The 12,899-nt window shown below is 35.6% G+C and overlaps 1 protein-coding gene across 1 annotated transcript in view; it reads left to right on the forward strand.

The window, feature by feature from the left end:
• ARHGAP42 (Rho GTPase activating protein 42) overlaps window positions 1-12,899 on the forward strand; it is a 401,124-nt gene that overhangs the window by 358,831 nt on the left and 29,394 nt on the right. The window contains exons 17-18 of the mRNA XM_043997378.1: window positions 4,748-4,853; window positions 11,730-11,889. Of these exons, the coding sequence (XP_043853313.1) occupies window positions 4,748-4,853; window positions 11,730-11,889 (266 nt within the window). The remainder of the gene's footprint in view (window positions 1-4,747; window positions 4,854-11,729; window positions 11,890-12,899) is intronic.

Here is a 12,899-nt window from a genome sequence, read left to right on the forward strand (position 1 = left end):
ATATATTTCTCCAGAGTGAAGGATCAGACCCTGAGTATAACAAAAATTGAAATGTGAAATGACCCTTATAACCACTATTATTCTATGGCTTGATTTCTCTTTCTATTCTAGCCAAGAAAGAGACAACGCCTTGACTGGTGGCAGTTTTCAAGGATTTAAAAATAAATCCTTAACCTAAAGTTGTGAGAAAATAGTTTGGACCCCTGTTATTGGAGCCTAACCCCTACAAAGGGGAGGGAGTGAAGAAGGAGAAGAGAACAAGTCAAAAATAGAGGACTTCTTGATGTCTCTGATTAATTAGCAGAACTTGATTATTAGTGGTGTCTGATCTTTGCTTGTAGAGGTTGTTATGTCTACAGTGGCTTTCTTTTCATAAATTAGAAATAGTACCTTCAGGGAGCAGCTAGATGGCGCAGTGGTTAAAGCACTGGCCCTGGATTCAGGAGTACCTGAGTTCAAAGCCGGCCTCAGACACTTGACACTTACTAGCTGTGTGACCCTGGGCAAGTCACTTAACCCCCATTGCCCCGCAAAAAAAAAAAAAAAAAGAAATAGTACCTTCTTTTTCATTACTGTCTGGAGATACTTACTGGTGGATATATAAGCCAACGAACTATAGAGTTTCACCCATGTACAATGTCTTTCTTGTTATAAAAAAAATCTTTTTTAAGAGATTGTCATGTGAAAAAAGTGAAAAGTGACAGCAAAACTCCTCATTACAAGTTTTTTAGTTTTCCTTGTTTCTAAGTACCTTCGGAAAAAAAACATAAAGGATAGAGTTTGTGGTATTTTAAATCCAGACATCTAAGATCAGTTCATTAATAAAATGGACATTTATAGCAGTTATTAACAATTAATGTTTTCAAATTTTGAAATTCTTCAGAGGTCGATGATTTTATCCATGTAGGTTACTCCTATACCAGCCAAAATGAAAACCCTTTCAACACTTCAACATGTGTATGTGTGTGTGTGTTATAGCCATTTTAAAAGTTGTATATATTTTAGGTTTTTTATGGTTTGGATTTTCTTTTAGGCAAGATATATATATTTTTTTCTTAAGGAGCAATTAAAATAGGTTCATAACAAGTATCTTCCATAAATATAACCTTATTCCAAAATGTTTAAAGAATCAATCATTATAAAATAGTCAGCATTCTCTGGGATTGGAAGTCTTATTAGACCAGATTGCAAAAGGTCAAGTTTATAGTCCAAACCCAACCACTAACTCTTGTGACTTTGGCCAATTTGTTTCATTCTTCTTGCCTTGAGTTTCCTCATCTGTAAAATGAGGGAGCTAGACTAGACAAGTGATAAATGCCTTCCAGCTAAAGCACTATATTCTTTAACTTATCTCTGTTCTATAACTTACTTAAATGTAAGTCTTTGTTTTTCTTTAAAATGATAATAAGCCATGGAAAAGGTTAAATAAATTAGGAAATTTGAATTATACAAAATATTGAGATGGAGGGAAAGTATTTTCCATATTTTGAACCATAAACATGAAAATTAATAACAGTTCATTAATGAAGAGATAAGTTATGACATTTAACTTGCTAGAAAAGTCTTAAAATTAAAAAAAGTGAAAAGGTTTATAATTGCAGAAAAAAAAAGAAAATTATCTCATAATTCATAAATTTTAAAACTAAAAAAATTCTTTTAAAACAGAGGACTAGGGGCGGCTAGGTGGCACAATTGATAAAGCACCGGCCCTGGATTCAGGAGTACCTGAGTTCAAATCTGGCCTCAGAAACTTGACACTTACTAGCTGTGTGACCCTGGGCAAGTCACTTAACCCCCATTGCCCTGCCAAAAAAAAACCCACAGAGGACTAGGTAAGGTCTCATAATATATCAGTATCTAGTTTTATAATTTCATAGAATTTAAACCAGGAAATTAACTCAAAGGTCATTTAGTCCAATATCCCTCATTTTACAGATGAGAAAAGCTATTCTTAGTCACAAGGTTCACAAGTAGCATGCTTGGGACTTGTTCAGACCCCCCTGACAACACATTCAATGTGCATCACATGATATCATTTTACTTCCTTCAATCTTGTCCTAAATTAGAATACAGTTAGAGTGCAGGAACACAAACAGGTAAACTAATGATGTTGTTTCCTGAGGGGAATGGGTAAAGGACAACCAATTCAGGACCATTGGCACTAATAAGTATTTTTTGGTAGAGAAGGAAAATATCCACAAGGTGAGAGAGATGATTATTTCTCTCATATTAATAGCTAATTATTCATTGAGTTTAAGATTTTCCCTTTCCTATTTCCTCATTCAGAAATCAGCTCCTTGTAGGTATTCAGCCAAGATCTGAAGAACATTACCAATAGATGAGGTTGTCCAAATCCTTGGGGTAAATGTTATCCAATGTTGTTGAATACTCTACCCAACTGCAGAAGATTAATGAGTAAAAAAAAAAATCTAATCTAAGTAAACTCTGGCCCTTTGTGTTTTATTCAGGCAAGCTTGGGTGGGGAGAGGGGTGTTGATCCTTTTGTCTAGATTGCCTAAGGCTGGGGGGTGGTCTTGGAAATAAGGAATGATTTAATCAAAGTCACATTTCCCCCAATCTAGGTCCACCTGTCATCATAATATCTATTCCCTCATTAATTGTTAACCAGTCAGAGTTGATTGCTACCTGTCAGGAATACCCAAGGGCATATAAGCGTTGAGAGACCTCCATGATTCATCTCTATGTTTCCCAAGAGAAATCCAAATGACCATCCTTTTATTAATTACTTGCTAGCCATAATTAATAAAAATATTAATTACCCAGAAACTAAGTCCCTTGAAGTTTTCACCGATCACAATGGGAAAAGACAGGGGAAATGCCAGCTAAAATAGTACAGCAAATTTGGGCTATTTAGTGAAAGGGAAAGCACTGAGGTGAGGAATGTTTAGCCCTATATACCTTAATATACAGCCACTGTATATATATTCATAACAGTGATTTTACATGAATTATGAGAAGCTAAAATAACATATTTTAAAACTATGGAAAATGAAGGACTAAAGAAATATATGTACAAAAATCAGTTCCATGCAGATTTTAGATAAGCAATTTACTAAAAATGACTGATATTCTCACTGCCTAAATTGTATTAATTTCATTTTCACTGGCTTAGAATACACCATATTTTTAAGGTGTGATATGACACATCAGACTCTTAAGATTCATAGTGTTTGTTATACTAACACCCTAACATATGCTATGCATCTGAATATGGGGAAACAAAGAATTTTTGACAGAAAGTAGTAATTCACAGTAACTACACAGCACACACACACACTCACACATGCAGCTGGCATCATATACAGTGCTTCATGAAATTTAAACCTCGTGCCTTTTGTTCTTACTTCATAGAAGACTACATAACAAACTCTTTAAAAAAGAAACATTTCAAACATAAAGACACTTAAAGAGTACAAATACTCTGCTACAGATGATCTCTAAATAAAGACTTAAAATTGTGCTTTGCAGATAAAACAATAAAAGTTGACGATATCAAAAAAGACAAACAGAAACTACATTATGCTTAAAGGCACTACAGATAATATATGGACCAAATAGTTTCACATAAATGTTCTTAAAAGGAAAGCTAATTGAATTACAAAAGAGAGAGAGTACCAGGATTGTAGAAGACTTTAATAATTCTTTTTCAGAACTAGACTAAACTAACATACAAGATTTTAAAAAGAAGGAAAGCACAGAATTGATCAGATTTTTGGAATAACTAGATGTAATGGACAAGGCAATTAACAAATCTTTTTTAAAAAAATAATCTTTAAAAAGTAGGAATATTAAAGAACTGATATACTTCTCAGAATGTTATGGTATCTTTATAATACTTGGTCATGTGTTTGGACATAAAAAAACTATGAATACATATTAAAAGGCAGAAACATTAAAAACATGTTTCTTTAAACCATAAGAGTACAAATAGTAATGAATAAAGGAATAAACAAAAGCTACCAGCCTAAATGAGACAAAGTTATAACATCCTAAAAAATGAGTGGGTCAAAGAATAAATAACAGAAGCAATGTAGCTATAGGTATACTTAGAAGAAATATTATATTTCAGAAAACTTGCTAAGATTAATGAACTATTTCTTAAAGATACACATGATCAAAAAAACTGAGCTGGCAATATGGTAAAAATGAATGACAACAGATTAACAACAATTGAGATATTAAAAGAACGAATTTAAAGTTTCAATTGTGGATCCTCCTGATGGAATTGCTATGAAAGATTTAAAGATAAACATGGGGAAAAGGTATGCATGGTGGAAGTAGTGTCCTTACTGATGAAATCATAGATCCATTAAAATAAGTAAACTATTGTAGTTATGTGTGCCAAGTGCTACCAATAATAAATGAATAATGCTAGTGGTTAAAACTTATTAGCAAACATGTGTCCTTATGTAGTACAATTCATATTAGAATTCTGTGTATGTACTATATACAAAAAATTATATATTACAATGCTAAGTTAATAAAAAAAATAATTTAAATGCCAGTAAATTAAAGGAAGTTGGATATTGATTTCCCAGGCTGAATTCTTACACATTTATATAAATGTGTATATTTTGTGTATATATATGTATTTATATATAAAATGTTAAATATTTAGCTTGTGATTGAGTTTGTGACATGTTAATAAGTGCCTTCTTATTTAAGGAGTAATATACATTTCTGTGCATTTATAATTTAGACCTTTATCAACTCTCTTTTATTTCAGAATCTGATGACCAAAACTACAGGGTGGAGGCAGTCCATGCATTGGTGCACAAATTACCAGAAAAAAACAGAGAGATGTTGGACATCTTAATAAGACATTTAGTCAAGTAATTCCTGTTTTCAATATCATTGCAAATATTCAATATTACAAATATTCAAATATTGCAAAAATTCAATATCACTGCTTAATAAATAGTATACAGTTTAGGGACATTAAACTAGAGTGCAGTGATGTCTGTACTTGTAGTTAGGGGCCCACTTTCATTAGTAAGGTGAAGTCGAAGAGTACCAACAGGGTAAGTAGCACGGAAAATCTTGCATCTTTTTAGTGTTAGTTCAAGCATGACTTTTGGAGGGATCATTGGATCATAAAGTTTGATTCTGGAAAGAATTTGGATGTTACCCATTGTTGTATCTTGCCCATTTTACTGATGAGGAAATGGAAGCCCTAAGAGTTTGCAATTTGTTCAGTGTCTTAAAAGTAGTAAGTGGCAGAGCTTGGATTTGAACTCTGTTACTATGGCTCCAAAGTTAGCACTCTGCACCATGTGATGCTACCTCATAATTGGTTCTTATTGCAGTTAGTCATAATTCATATTGAGGAGAGTCATATGGAGAGAAGATACTTAGATAATTACTACTGCTTTGAAAATGGTTGTGCCTCTAACCCAGATCAGAATGAAATGAAAGCTTGGCTTAGGTGGGAGAAGTTGGGAGTTACACTTATAAACAAGAAGCAACCAACAACTCATGGAAGTTATCCCATGTGCACTTGTACTCATAATTGCTATATTGCCCAGATGCTTCACTTATTTTTCTGTTTTGTGGCCACAGACTCACCTCCTAACCTTGGGCAGCCACATCACAAATGTATTCCATTTATCACAGACAGGATCAATCACTGGCAAGTGGCTTCTTGGGAATTTTCATTTCATCAGGCATTTAATAGTTCTGTGGCCTTGGGCAAATCACGTAAACCTCTGCTGCCAGTTTACTCAACTTTAAAATTAGGATAATTACAGTACCTAAATCACAGGTTTGTTGTGTGGTCAAATGAGATGATATTTCTGAAATGCTTAGGACAGTGCCTGCACATAGTAGGTACTTAATAAATACCGTTTCCTTCATTCATTCTTGGGACCTGAAAGAACTGACAGATAAGATTATAGAACTACTATCAATGATCAAATATCAATGATCAAATATCAATGATATTTGAAAGATTATGGAAAACTTCAGTATCAGAGGAGGGCAAATGGTTTTCCAATTATGTGTGCATGTGGATATTTTAATATATAAAATCAGGACAACATTTTCCCTTCTTCAAACCTATGGATATATGTATATGTATGACAAGAGGTCTTCAGTGATGTACCCCTGGGTTTTGTACTTGACCCTGTGCTGTTTCACATTTTTATCAGTGCCTTAGATAAAGGCATAATATTGTATTCATTTAGTATACAGATAACACAAAGCTAGGAGGGATAACTAAATAAGTAAATGATAGGATCAAAAGGGATCATGACAAATGAGAATATTGGACTGAATCAAACAAGATAATGTTCAGTAGGGATAAATGTAAAGTTTTGCACTGGAGTACAAAAAAATCAATATCACAAGATAGAGGAGGCATGAGTAGAAAGCAGTTATTTTGGAAAAGGATTGAGTGTTTTAGTGGGCTGCAAGCTCAGTTAGCAGTGTTGTTATTATTGAGTTGTTTCTGTTGTGCCTGGTTCTCTGTGACCCAATTGGGGTTTTCTTGGCAAAGATACTAGAGTGATTTGCCATTTTCTTTTCCAGTTTATTTTATAGATGAGGAAATGGAGGCAAACAGAATTAGGTGATTTACCCAGGGTCACACTGCTAGTAAGTGTCTAAGGCCAGATTTGAATTAAGGAATATGAGTCTTCTTGATTCTAGGGCCAGTGCTCTGTCCCCAGTGCCACACAGCTGGCCTTAGCAGCATTAGGTAGCTATCATAAAAGCTATTGTGGTCTCAGGATGAATTAAGAAGTTCATAACTTTCAGGAATGGTGAGGTCATGGTCTCACCCCACTCTGTTGTTGTCAGATGAATTCTGAAATACTGTGTTTGCTTCTGGGCATTGATAAGCTAGAATGGGGAAGGAGCTAAGGCTATTTAACCTGGAGAAGAGAAGACTCAGGGCATTTGATAGCTCTCTTCAAGTATTCAGTATTGTCAAAAGGAAAAGGGACTAGATGTGTCCCATTTGGCCCCAGAGGACAGTGAGTGGAAGTTGCAAAAGGACAAATTTAGGCTTGATGTTAGGAAAAAACTTCCCAGTAATTGGAGTTATCCACAAGTGGGATAGATTTCCTGAAAGGATGATGTGTTCCCTGTCCTTGGCAGTCTTCACGAAGAGGTTTGATAACAACTTGTCAAGTATTCTGAAGACCCTCAAATGCTGTGACTCTCAGAAAAAAAGCTTGGTTAACAGACCTTGACAATGTTTTTGGAAAAAATCAAAGCACATATTTTTCAAACTGCTAACTGTCTGGAAATAATGCATTATCTACATCTTGGGCACCAGTGTCCTAAATTTGACATTTATTTATTATTCACCATCTATTCATTCATAATTTATTAACTATGCACAGTTATGTGCTGTGCTAGGTTTATTGGTACTAAAAGCGAAATAGGGGCAGCTAGGTGGCGCAGTGGATAGAGCACCAGCCCTGGAGTCAGGGGGGACCTGAGTTCAAATCCAGCCTCAGACACTTAATGCTTATTAGCTGTGTGACCCTGGGCAAGTCACTTAACCCCAATTGCCTCACCAAAAAAAAAAAAAAAAGCTAAATAAGTATAATTACTGCTTTTCTGAAGATTGCTTGGTTCACTCCTTCTTGGCAGTTTTATGGGGTTAAAGGAATGAAAATTTAAAAGACCCTACCATTTGTTGTAGTAGGAATAGCAAATTGGATTAGAATTAGCTCTGCTATGGTTTATTGACAGCTAGTTCACTTGTGTTTTTCTGGGCAAGTTAGTTAACCTCTATGTACCTTAGTTTCCTCATCTGAATAGTGAGGGAATTAGATTATAGGTGACTTCTGAAATCTAGCTCTATATCTGTGATCTTTTGATTGCCCAACTAGCTTTCCTTGTAGTTCTAAAACTCTTTGTTCCAAAAATATTTTAAACAAATACTTGCATTAATTTAATCTTTTTCAATAGCCTACATTAGTGGGGGCAGCTAGGTGGCACAATGGATAAAACACTGGCCCTGGATTCAGGAGGACCTGAGTTCAAATCCAGCATTAGACACTTGACACTTGCTAGCTGTATGACCCAGGGCAAGTCACTTAACCTTCATTGCCCTGCAAAAAAAAAAAAAACAAAAACAAATAAACTACATCAGTCCCTTTTAAAAAATTGCTGTTCTATTTTTTATTTTACATTTAAATATGAAAAGTGGAATAACAAGGTTATTACTAAATGTGATATGGAGGAACTCCAAATGTTTGTAGACCTTGAATTAAAGTTACTAGATAATATGGTATAAAACAAACATCTGTTGGTTCTAGCCATACTTGGGGGGGACAGGGGAGGTTGGGGAGGAGAGGCAATCCCTTTAAAATTTTTCCTTTTGCTTTTTTTTTCCTTTTACTGTAAAAATGGCCTTAAAATAGATTCCAAATGATTTCATAACTGTTCATAGCAAATCCCTTATTTCTGATTGGTGTATCCTAATATGAATTTCCTCTTTTCATCCAGCAAGTTTAGATATTTCCAAAAGGAAACAATTATGTGTCTGTCTCCCTATGTGACTGAATGAATGAGGTGCACGGCCAACTAAAATGCATGATTACCTGTGTCTGTATCTATCCAATAACCTTAGGTAGAGGATGATTCCATGGTGAAAAAATTGGTTACCAAAATGTTCCCCCTTATACATACTTGGTTTATCAATTCTTTTTTTTTAGAAGAGACTGAGTTTTGAACTGATTTTCAAATTTATACTTAATTCATTCTTAGATTAATATTAACCTTTTGGTTTCACTATGATGTGCTATGATTTCAGCAAAAGTATCTCAAGCTACTGTCAATTTAATTTAATTGCAAGGGCATTATTTTTTTTAAATAACATTCCTTTTTATAGAGATCTTCACTAAGGAGATAATTAAAAGCTTAGAAGCCTAAGAGCACTGAAGGGTACTTAGCACCTAAGTATCTATATTTGAAACATAGTAAATCCAATTCATTCCATGTTGCATGTAAAAAAGGTAGACATCAGGAATGAGTACAGGAGAAAAAAATTCTCTCTCCTGTTCTGCCCAAAGAGGTCTGTAATTTCTGTTGTCCTGGTTAGTGGTCCAGCAACTGAAATTAGAATACTGTATTCCATTTTCTTAGTTAACTGTGTTATAATAAAAGAATAAGACTTTTAAAAGATTTCAGTGCAGTTCAATAGAAGGAACATTATAGATTAGAATTCTAAAGATCAGAATTATAGGTGCAACTTTTTAGCATGCTTCCTATTTATTCTCTGTAAAGGAGTAACACAGATGATCATATTAATTAAAAGAAAAGGGCATCTCAAGGATATTTGGTTTTAGAATATAGAAACTTAACTTGAATGGATCTATACACATTGGCGATATAAGCCTAGGCCAGTGTCCCCAGTCAGTCCTCTAGAAATTTTTTAGCCTCATTGCTAGAGGGAATCTCTTCACTGGGGGGCTCCTTACATCCATGAAAACACATGTCCTCCTCTTCCAAAAATATCTTTTTTCTTTCTCTTCCTCTCCTTTTTCTTCTCCCTGTCTCCTTTTATGTGTGTGTGTGTGTGTGTATTCCTCCCCTCCTTTTCTCCTCATTTTCTCACCACCTCCTCCTCCTCTTCTTCTTCCTTCTCTATCCTTCTTCTGTTCCTTCCTAGAATCCATTTTGAGTCCTTCTGTTGACAAGTGTTGTGGGACACACCTGGGCAACAGTATGAAGACAATGTTTAATCCTGAAAGTGAATAATCTGTGGATAATCAAGTTGAAATGGAATAGACTTCCATTTTTTTGTAAATGCATTCCATTATGCTCTAAGCCAACATATATCCAGATTATGGATGAAATCATTGATGTAGTGTAAAGACTGCTAGATGTAAAGAGGCTGCATTTGGAGTCAGAGAATTTATATTCAAATCTCTTTTCTACCTTTTACTTTAACTGTGTGTCCTTAGGATTTTCTTTCCTCATCAAATGCCAAATCCTACAGTCAGATGACCTCTAAGGACTCTTCTGGATTCATATCTAGACTCTGTAATGCTGGAGTCATGGGAGATCTGGCTTCAAATTACATCTCTGAAAATTACTAGCCATGTGTCATTGGGCAAGCCACTTAGAGCTCCAGTTTCCTCATTTGTATAAATGAAATAGTCATGGTTTTTATCTTTACCTCACAGGAGAGCTATGAGAGATCTTTGTGAGACAATGTGTAAAGGGTTTTGTGAATGTCCAAAAGCTCTATATAAATGTTAACCCTTATTATTATCATGATTTTTTTTTTTTTTGGTGGGACAATGATGGTTAAGTGACTTGCCGAGGGTCACACAGCTAGTAAGTGTCAAGTGTCTGAGGCCAGATTTGAACTCAGGTACTCCTGAATCCAGGGCTGGTGCTTTATCCACTGCGCCACCTAGCTGCCCCTATTATCATGATTATTAATGATAAACTATAAGAATACCTGGGGAAGCTAGGTAGTGCAATGGATAGGGTGTTAGGCCTGAAGTCAGGAAGACTCATCTTCCTGAGTTCAAATCTAGCCTCAGATAATTATTAGCTATGTGACCCTGGGCAAGTCATTTAACCTTGTTTGCCTTAATTCCTCATCTGTAAAATGAGCTGGAGAAGAAAATGGCAAACCACCTCAGTATTTTTTGCCAAGAAAACCCAAAATGGGATCATAAAGAGTCAGACACAACTGAAAAATGACTCTACAACAACACAACAATGCTTATTAGTGATTAATTCTGCTTGAAAACTTTTAGATGTTTTCAGGTCTTTTTAGAATGTGGAATTATGCTGAATAGCTGCTTGTTCCTTCATGCTTTATCCCAGTTTAGGTTGAAATGATACCATATAGGATACTAGTCTCCTCAGGAAGATATCAATAAAGTAGATGCATAGGATCAGGGGTTGCAGACCAGGAATATTTCTCTAAAGCTGTACTGTACTCAGGTTATCTGAAAGAGTCATTGAGCATCCATAAATACTCATGACCTAAGTACTGGGGAGAATAAAGCCTTTATTGTTTCTTGTTGGTGAACTATGCAATTAGAAGAGACAAATGGCATAGAAAATTCAAACAGTTACTAATCTGGTATTATTTGTCCTTGGCTTTAGGAGATACCCTAAGGTGGTGTTTTTTCTGTCTCCCAACATACTCAGTTGTCTTAATTATATTTTAAAATATTTGGTCCCCAAAAGATCTGAGAAGTCACTTCCCCCTTCTCCTTTTCAGAGGTGGGAGGAAAAACCACACATGTGGAACTTTTGTATATAATGTCTGATTTTTCAATATTGATATTTTTTATTGAATTTTTTTCTCTTTTTTCTCCGTTTTTCCCTTTTAATTTTTTAAAATAAAATATGGCTCTCTGGGAGAGGAAGAAGGATACAGGAAAAAACTAAGTGATGTAAAAACAAAAAAAATTTGAAAATAAAATAGGATGAGATTTCAAGAATCTCTCTGGTTTCAAAACTTTGATTTAAAAATAATTACTTTGCATTTCTTGACCTCACACTGATCAATTGCAAAAAAGTGTCATAGCTAGAGAAGCTTAGGGAAGAGGTGGTGACAGAGCAGCCTAGAGGAATGCTAGGTATGGTGGGAAAAAATGACCTACAACCCAAAATGTGAATATACAGGTCATTACAAATTCATTGCCTTCTAGCAGTTAAATTCTTAAAAATTGGATTAACATATTTTGCTTAATATAGTTTTCTAATTATTCATTTTGTTTTATTTATAGAGTATCACTGCATAGCCAGCAGAATCTCATGACTGTCTCCAACCTTGGAGTCATCTTTGGGCCTACTCTGATGCGGGCACAGGAAGAAACCGTAGCTGCTATGATGAACATCAAATTCCAGAACATTGTGGTTGAGATTTTGATAGAGCACTATGAGAAGGTATGGTCAAGTATTTGTCTAAATGGAGCCTTAAAGAATGAGGCAGTAAATGAATGAATGAATGAATAGAAAGGCATTTCCTAAGTTCTTACCATGTACTAAGCACTGTGCTAAATGCTAGGGATACAAATGAAAAAGAAAAGACAACCCCTGTCCTCAAGAATTGTATATCCTAATAGGGGACACACATATAGGGGGACAGTGGCCAGCAAAAAGAATTTGAGTTTTTGAAGTGACAGGGATGATGAGTGGAAAAGCTGGGGAGTGTATTTATAAAAATATATATATATATATATATAATTTTTTTTTTTTTTTGCGGGGCAATGGGGGTTAAGTGACTAGCCCCGGGTCACACAGCTAGGAAGTGTCAAGTGTCTGAGGTCGGATTTGAACTCAGGTTCTCCTGAATCCAGGGCTGGCGCTTTATCCACTGCGCCACCTAGCCGCCCCCTGTGCCACCTAGCCGCCCCCTGGGGAGTATATTGACAAGGCAGTTGGCAAGAAGATGCCTTGGGATAGTAAGTGAAGCACAGTCATGGTCCCCTAGGTACAAGAGGCCATTTCAGTGAGGCACTGACCAATCAGGATATCTGGGGACCCAGGCAGAGAAGTTGTAAAACTTATGAGTATAAAGAAAGGAGTGAAGTGATTCCCACCTGTGTTGAGAGCCATCCTTGTGTGGCATGAAGGGAGGCAGAACAGAATCTCTATACTTTTTTCTCCCTACTCTCCTCCAAAGGAGACATTAATTCCTACCAGGAAGGCAAGGGGGAGGCTGGGACCAAAGGGCCAGCACTCTGGGTACCAGAGATGTATTGGACTAGAAGCATATCTCTCTGCTTCCTTAAATATCTGTTATCTAGGGATATGATCAGTTTTAAGCTATCATTTGATTACTTTCTCATTTGGGGCATGGGGGGACACCATGCTCTATAGCTAAGGCTTAACCTCTTCCTCAGCTAATACCAGTTCCACAGTGAACACACATAGCAAATAGCAAAGAAATACAT

Source organism: Dromiciops gliroides, chromosome 3, assembly GCF_019393635.1.
Source record: "Dromiciops gliroides isolate mDroGli1 chromosome 3, mDroGli1.pri, whole genome shotgun sequence".
NCBI lineage: Eukaryota > Metazoa > Chordata > Mammalia > Microbiotheria > Microbiotheriidae > Dromiciops > Dromiciops gliroides.